Here is an 8993-nt window from a genome sequence, read left to right on the forward strand (position 1 = left end):
GTTGATACAGTAATCCATTCAGGATAGGATGAGTGATTGTACTAACGTGGTAGCAGTTTGGATGAAGAAGAAAGGGCGGATCTTAGGGATATTGTGAAGATGAGACCAATAGGATGTGGTGATGGATTGGAAGGTGGGTTGAATGAGAGAGCAGAGTCAAAGATTACACCAAGGTTACGGGCTTGTGAGATGGGAAGGATCGTTGTGCTGTCTACAGTGATGGGAAAGTTTGGGAGAGAACAGGGTTTGGGAGGGAAGATAAGGAGCTCTGTTTTGGACATGTTAAGTTTGGGGTGGCAGGAGGACATCCAAATAGAGATGTCTTGAAGGCAGGAGGAGATGTGAGCCTGGAGAGAGACTGGGGAGGAACTGTGTCTTCTCTTATGCTTTCCAGTCAACCCGACCCATAGCGAAGCCATGGACACATCTCTCCCAGAACATCCTACCTCCATCTGCAATCATTACAGTAGTGTATCCATAGAATTTCCTTGGTAAAGAATACAGAAGTGGTTTACCATTGTCTTCTTCTATGTAGTAAACCTGAGTTTTTGCCCTCCACTCTCTCCTATACTGCTGCTGCCCAGCACAGGTGAGTTTTGACTTGTAGCAGATTACGTTCCATTTGCTAGCCACTGCCCAAGCTAGGAATTGAATGGCTAAGCCTCTGCTTGACTCTCCTTCCCATGGTAGAGTACTGGAAACACTCCAGGTGCGACCCTGAGAGGGGATATTGTTCTTAGGGAACTGGAAAATGAGCATTCCTTCTAAAGGGGGCTTTCTGGAAGTTTTTTCTATGGTATTTGTTGAACACTTAATATGAATCAATCAATTGAAATTATTGAATGCTTACTGCATGCAAAATACTGAAACAAGTGCTTGGGAGAGTATAATATAAAAGAGTTGGTAGACATGTTCCCAGCCCACAATGAACTTACAGTCTAGAGGAAGAGACAGTCATTAATATAAACAAATGTTACAGATATTTAGATAAGTGCTAAGAGGCTGGGAGGGGGTTGAAAAAAAGGAGTAGGTCATGGAGATGCAGAAAAGAGTGGAAGAAAACTGAATGAGGGATTAGTGAGGGAAGGCCTCTTGGAGGTGATATGTCTTTAATAAGGCTTTGAGGTTGGGAAGAGGGATTGTCTACTAGATATGAAGACAGAGGGCATTGCAGGCAAGAGGCAGGACATGGGTGAGATGTCAGCAGCGAGAAAGACGAGATTGAGGTACAGGAATTAGGTTGGCATTAGAGGAGTGAAGTCTGTGGGCTGGGTTATAGTGAGAAAGCTATGAAATGTGGTGGGGGAGCAAAGTGAATGATTGCTTTAAAGCCGATGGTAAGGAGTATCTGTTTGATGCAAAGGAGGATGGGTAACACACGAGAGGTACTTGAGGAGTGGGGAAAAATGGACAGAATAGTTTTGAAGAAAAATAATCCATGAAGCCAGGTTTATGAGCTTGTGAGACTGGAAGGATCCTAGTGTTTTGCACAGTGATGGAAAATTCACGGGGAGACAGGATTTGGGTGGGAAGATGATTGAGATCTGGTTTGGACATGTTATGTTGGGGGTGTCAGTGGGACAACCTCCAAAACCTCAGCGTGTAAGCTATATGTTCAACTACTTACTGAGTCATCTCATCCTGAAATATTTATGCTACCTCTTGCATTCTTGTTCTCCAGCCTTCCTCCTCAGGAGTAAGTCTACATGTTTTATCCATGAGATTATAAGACCTGGGAGGGCTTTGGTTTTTTGTATACTCCCCCAAGTGCTTAGTAGTGACCTTCAGTAGTCCCTTACTAAATGTTATTAATGATATGGGGTGTTGCACCATCTCTCCTTATGTACCAAATGGCTAAAACTGAACTTCTCATCTTCCCTCCTAGATTCATCCCAAACTTCCTCATCACAGTGGTTAATATAACTAGATTCCCTCATTAGAAGCAGCAAGTCCTAAGCAGCACGGGCCTCGGAATCAGAAGCACCTAGGTTCTAATTCTGGCTCTGCCACTTGTCTGCTGTGTGACCTTGAGCAAGTCACTTCACTTCTCTGTTTCTCAGTTACTTCATCTGTCAAATAAGGATTAAGACTATGATCCCCGTGTGGGACAGGGCCTGTGTCCAAACCGGTTCACTTGTATCAGTCCTAGATATTCGTCCAGGGTCTGGTGCATAGGAAATGCTGAACAGATTCCATCATTAATTTGTAATTTTCTTGGGACCAGAGGTCTTGCATGATTGGTTCATTTTGAAGGAGGGGAGGGTGCTGAAGTGAAGATCTGGGATGGAGTGAATAGGAAACATATGTCAGGAGTGAAATAATGTTTTACTCCCAGTTAATATTCTTGAGCTCAGTAACTTCCCCAGAGCATCCTTCATGTCCTTGTTCCTCAAGCTGTAGATAATGGGGTTCGTGGCAGGAGGTAACACCATGTAGAACAATGAGAGCAACAGATCCAGAAAAGAGGGCGAATCTGATATCGGTTTCAAATAGGCAAAGCTTCCAGTTGAAATGAAAAAAGTCACAACAATGAGATGGGGCAGGCAAGTGGAGAAGGCTTTGGATCGACCTTCTGCAGATGGTATCCTCAGTACTGTGGAGAAGATGTGAATGTAGGAGATGATGATGGACACAAAACAGAGAAAGGAAAGGTTTAAGTTGAAGATGGTGACACCCATTTCTCTAATGATTGCCTTAGGATGAGAAATCCTCAGGAGCTGGGGGATGTCACAGAAAAACTGGGGAATCACGTTGGACCCACTGAAGGGTTCGGAGAAGCTAGCAGCTGTGTGCATCAGTCCAAAGAAGCCCCCACTGAGCCATGAAGCAGCCACCATGTGCAAACAGGCCCCTCTGTTCACGATAATCTCATAGTGTAGAGGGTAGCAAATAGCAACATAACGGTCGTAACTCATTGCAGTGAGGGTGGCCAGCTCAGTAAAGGCAAAAAACACCAAGAAAAACACCTGTAAAACACATCCCAGGAAAGAGATGAAGTTGCTGTGCATCAGGTTATTGAAGATGGCTTTAGGGACGGTGACAGAAATGTAGCATATATCTACAAAGGACAAGTTCTTCAGAAAAAGGTACATGGGGGCATGAAGACATGGATGAAAAGTAACAATGACAATGATGAGAATATTCCCCATCAGAGCTGCCAGGTATATCAGTAAGAACAGAACAGCAATCCAGATTTGTAGCTTTTGGTCACTAGAAAATCCCATAAGTAGGAATTCGGTCACTATGGTGTAATTGGCCATTGCTTTATTGGAGTTCCAAGCCAAAACGTATCAACTGTAATAACACATGGACATGAAAGAGAAACATTGCACATTATGAAAGGGGCAAAAACAAGTGAAGATAGACAAAAATTAAGACAAGAAAGAAAAGAGGGCAATTCTATTTATGAAACTCAGAAAGGTAAAAAGAGAAAATCACCCTATAAATATATAGGACACAAATACATTAGAAAGGAAATGTGACCTAGATTATAAAGCACGGGTCTGGCAGTCAGAGCACCTAGATTTTAATCCCGGCTCCACCCTGTCTGCTATGTAACCTTGGGTAAATCACATAACTTTTCTGTGTCTCAGTTACCTCATCTGAAAAATGGGGAGTAAGACTATGAGCCCCTTGTGGGACCTGGACTGAGTCCAACCTGATTAGCTTGTATCTGTCCCAGTGTTCAGTGCCTGGCACACAGTAAGCCCTTAACAAATACCAATATATATGCATATAAAATTCAATTCGAGATGACTATGTGAGCCCCATTTGAGATAGGGACTCTGTCTGATCTTATTATCTTGACCTCAGAGCCAGAGGACCTGGGATCTAATTCCAGCTCTCCCAATTGACTGCTCTGTGACCTTGGTCAAGTTACTTTACTTCACTGTGCCTCAGTTTCCTCATTTGTAAAATGTGGATTAAATAACTGTCTCTCTCCTACTTAGGCTATGAGCCCCATGAGGGGAAGGGACTTTGTACAATCTGATACACTCTGATACCTAGTATATAGAACAGTGCTTGACACACAGTAAGTTCTTAACAAATACCATAATAAAAATTATCATCTACTCCACCATTTAATACAGTGCTTGGTGCATAGTAAATGCTTAGCAAATATTATTATCATTACTATTATTGTTATTATCATCATCATTATCATCATTATTTGAAGGTTATTTTCCCTAAGTAAAAAACAAAATTAGTACTGTGCTAACCACCAACCTAGGATGTATGTAAGAGATATAGCCTAGCAATAATAGAATGAAAAAGATTCCAAATGTACTCAGATCCCCAGGGCCTGATGAACTGCTTTTTGTTTTGAGTTCAAGTCACTTTCACATTTGAGTAAAGATGAAGGAATAACAACATAGCTGATATCTGGAAAAAGAGGACAGTTTTGTCTGGATAGAAAATGATATAACTGGGGACAGCATATTAAAGAATCAATGTGTGTCACATTGCTAGGAAGGTGATGTTATTACATTTTCCTAAAATGTTGAACCCAGCGTGTCTCCCCATTGCTCAGAAACCTCCACTGGTTGCCCATTCCTCTCTGCATCAAACAGAAAATTCAGTTCATTGGTTTTAAAGCACTTAATTAACCCTCTCCCTCCTATTTATCCACTCGTTTTACACATTATCCAGCTCATCACCTTTATTCTTCTGAAGATAACCTACTCAGTATTCTTTGTTCTTATCCATTCTTGCTTACACCATCTTACCTGCTTGGACCTTCTTTCCCCTTCATATTTAACAGACCACTCTATTCCCCATCTTCAAAGTTCTCTAGAGATCACATCTCCTCCAGAAGACTTCTATGATAAGTTGCACTGCCATCATCACTGCACTTGGTTTCTCTACTTACACCCCCCAAATTATCTCCTTGATCCTATGCAATCTGGCTTTCATCCCCTCCACTCCATGGAAATGGCCCTTTCTAAGGTCACCAGTGACCCCCTTCTTGCCACATATAATGGTCTCTACTCCACCTAAACATCCTAAAACTTTATGCCGACTTCGATATTGTAGACCAAACCCTTCTGGAAATATTCGCACACCTTGGTTTTACTGACACAGTCCTCTTCTAGTTCTCGTATCTCTCTGGTCCTTCCTCAGTCGTTTTCTCAAGCTCCTTCTCTGCCTCCCACCTTCTAACTGTGAAGGTATCTCAAGGTTCAGTTCTGGGTCCCCTTCTATTTTCCATCTACACCCCCTCTCTTGGAAATCTCACTCACTCCCATGGCTTCAACTACCATTTCTATCTAATCCATCCAGCCTGGACCCTTCTCTTTTTCTGCAGTCTCAAATTTCTTCCTGCCTTCAGAGTATCTCTACTTGGATATCCTACTGATGTCTCAAACTTAACATGCCTAAAACAGAAATCCTCATTTTCCCACCCAAACCCTGCCCTCTCGTGACTTTTCTAACATCACCATCCTCCCTGTCTCACTAGTCCGTGACCTTGGCGCTATCCTTGACTCATCCAATGTTTGTCCATCCACCTCCGTATCAAATAGAAACTCTTTACCATTGGTTTTAAGGCACTCAATCAGCTCCCTCCCTCCAACCTTACCTTACTAATCTCATGCTGCAAGCCAAATCACACACTCCACTCCTTTAACACCTAGCTACTCTGTCTACTTCAGTCTCATCTCTCCCACCACTGAAACCTTGTACATGCTATCCCTCAGGCCTGGAACTCTCTGCCTCTTCAAAACTGACATTTCACCACTCTTACCAACTTCAAACTCTCCTAAAATCAGAGCTCCTCAAAGATACCTTCCCAGTCTAGCCTCTTTAGACCAATCAGCTCTCCTCTCTACATTGACTGTGCACTCAGCTGTGTACTTCTTAAGCATTCTGAGTTGTCAGAGTGAGTTGTCAGCCCCTGGAGGGAGGAGGAGGAGGGAGGTGGAAAGTGGCAGCATGAAGCAGGGTGGCCTAATAGAACACAGACCTGGGAATCAGAGGGATCTGTGTTCTAATCCCAGCTCCGCCACTTGGTTGCTGTGTGATCTTGGGCAAGTCACTTTCATTCTCTATGCCTCAGTTACCTCATCTTTAAAATGGGGATAAAGACTGTGAGCCCTACATGGGACAGGGACTGTGCCCAACATGATTACCTTGTATCTACCCCAGCGTTTAGAACAGTAGCTGGCACATAGTAAGCACTTAGCTTAAGAAGCTGCATGGCTCAGTGGAAAGAGCCCGGGCTTTGGAGTCAGAGGTCATGGGTTCAAATTCCGACTCTGCCAATTGTCAGCTGTGTGACTTTGGGCAAGTCACTTAACTTCTCTGTGCCTGTTACCTCATCTGTAAAATGGGGATTAAGACTGTGAGCCCCCCGTGGGACAACCTGATCACCTTTTAACCTCCCCAGTGCCTAGAACAGTGCTTTGCATATAGTAAGCGCTTAGTAAATGCGGTCATTATTATTATTAAGTACCACTAAAAAAGTGGGGATAGAAATAGAGAGAAAAAGAGAAAGTGAGGGGGGGGAGAGAGAGAGAGAGAGAGAGAGAGAGAGAGAGAGAGAGAGAGAGAGAGAGAGAGAGAGAGAGAGGAGAGGGTAATAAGGGCATGTGAGAGTTTGGTCTTATCCCCCTTCTCCTCAACACGTTATCTGACCTTGGCTTCACAGACTCCGTCCTCTCCTGGTTCTCCTCTTATCTCTCCGGTCGTTCTTTCTCAGTCTCTTTTGCAGGCTCCTCCTCCCCCTCCCATCCTCTTACTGTGGGAGTTCCCCAAGGTTCAGTGCTTGGTCCCCTTCTGTTCTCAATCTACACTCACTCCCTTGGTGACCTCATTCGCTCCCACGGCTTCAACTATCACCTCTACGCTGATGACACCCAGATCTACATCTCTGCCCCTGCTCTCTCCCCCTCCCTCCAGGCTCGCATCTCCTCCTGCCTTCAGGACATCTCCATCTGGATGTCCGCCCGCCACCTAAAGCTCAACATGTCGAAGACTGAGCTCCTTGTCTTCCCTCCCAAACCTTGTCCTCTCCCTGACTTTCCCATCTCTGTTGACGGCACTACCATCCTTCCCGTCTCACAAGCCCGCAACCTTGATGTCATCCTCGACTCCGCTCTCTCATTCACCCCTCACATCCAAGCCGTCACCAAAACCTGCCGGTCTCAGCTCCGCAACATTGCCAAGATCTGCCCTTTCCTCTCCATCCAAACCGCTACCCTGCTAATTCAAGCTCTCATCCTATCCCGTCTGGACTACTGCACTAGCCTTCTCTCTGATCTCCCATCCTCGTGTCTCTCTCCACTTCAATCCATACTTCATGCTGCTGCCCGGATTATCTTTGTCCAGAAACGCTCTGGACATATCACTCCCCTCCTCAAAAACCTCCAATGGCTACCAATCAATCTGCGCATCAGGCAGAAACTCCTCACCCTGGGCTTCAAGGCTCTCCATCACCTCGCCCCCTCCTACCTCACCTCCCTTCTCTCCTTCTACTGCCCAGCCCGCACCCTCCGCTCCTCCACCACTAATCTCCTCACTGTACCTCGCTCTCGCCTGTCCCGCCATCGACCCCCGGCCCACGTCATCCCCCGGGCCTGGAATGCCCTCCCTCTGCCCATCCGCCAAGCTAGCTCTCTTCCTTCCTTCAAGGCCCTGCTGAGAGCTCACCTCCTCCAGGAGGCCTTCCCAGACTGAGCCCCTTCTTTCCTCTCCCCCTCGTCCCCCTCTCCATCCCCCCGCCTTACCGCCTTCCCCTCCCCACAGCACCTGTATATATGTATATATGGTTGTACATATTTATTACTCTGTTTATTTATTTATTTATTTATTTTACTTGTACATTTCTATCCTACTTATTTTATTTTGTTGGTATGTTTGGTTCAGTTCTCTGTCTCCCCCTTTTAGACTGTGAGCCCACTATCGGGTAGGGACTGTCTCTATGTGATGCCAATTTGTACTTCCCAAGCGCTTAGTACAGTGCTCTGCACATAGTAAGCGCTCAATAAATACGATTGATTGATTGATTGATTGATTGATCTCATTTTGCTCATAATATCAGCTTGTTGTCTTCTGTTACCAGTTGCTCATCTCTCCAGTGAATACATTATCAGAGAAGCAGCGTGGCTCAGTGGAAGGAGCATGGACTTGGGAGTCAGAGGTCATGGGTTCTAATTCCAGCTCCACCACTTAGCTGTATGACTTTGGGCAAGTCACTTAATTTTTCTGTGCCTCAGTTATCTCATCTGTAAAATGGGGATTAAGACTGTGGGACAACCTGATTACCAAACAGTGCTTGGCATATAGTAAGTGCTTAACAAATGCCATCATCATCTCGTCATCACTCTGATATTCATCCCCGATGCACAATAATTATGTAAATATTCTTATATTCATTTATTTTCCCTACCCCTAATCTATTTTAATGTCTATGTCCCTTGTAGATTGTGAGATCCTTGAGGGCAGGGATCATGTCCTCCAACTCTGTTGTATCGTACTTTCCCAAGTAGTTAATACAATGCTGCACACAGTGGTTACTCAATAAATTCCACGAATATCTGGGCTGGTCAACCTGGGGAAATAGTCACCCTGAAGAATTACATACCGCACTTTTGTTGAGCCAACAGCAACACTGTCCTCACACTCATGTCCTGCCTCGGGCCTGGAATGCCCTCCTTCTTCATATCTGAAAGACAGTTACTATCCCCACCTTCAAAGCCTTATTGAAGGTATGTCTCCTCCAAGAGACCTTCCCTGATTTAAACCCTCCTTTCCTCTTCTTCCACTCCCTTCAGCATTGTCCTGATTTGCTCCCTTTATGCATCCTCTATCCCAGCCCCACAACACCTATGTACATACCTGTAATTTATTTAAATTAATAGCTGTCTCCTCCTCTAGGCTGTATGATCATTGTGGTCAGGGAATATGTCTAACAACCCTGATATATTGGTATATTGTACTATCTCAAGGCACTTAGTACAGTGCTCTGCAGACAGCAAGTGCTCAGTAAATAAAAT

At 44.6% G+C, this 8993-nt stretch overlaps 1 protein-coding gene across 1 annotated transcript; it reads right to left on the bottom strand.

The window, feature by feature from the left end:
- Positions 1 to 2306: 2306 nt before the first annotated feature.
- LOC119934814 (olfactory receptor 14A16-like) lies at positions 2307 to 3260 on the bottom strand. Its single transcript, XM_038754347.1, has one exon. It carries the CDS (start codon positions 3258 to 3260, stop codon positions 2307 to 2309), a length of 954 nt encoding a protein of 317 aa, XP_038610275.1.
- Between the last annotated feature and the right edge of the window lie 5733 nt (positions 3261 to 8993).

The sequence above is a fragment of the Tachyglossus aculeatus genome, chromosome 11 (genome assembly GCF_015852505.1).
Source record: "Tachyglossus aculeatus isolate mTacAcu1 chromosome 11, mTacAcu1.pri, whole genome shotgun sequence".
Lineage (NCBI taxonomy): Eukaryota > Metazoa > Chordata > Mammalia > Monotremata > Tachyglossidae > Tachyglossus > Tachyglossus aculeatus.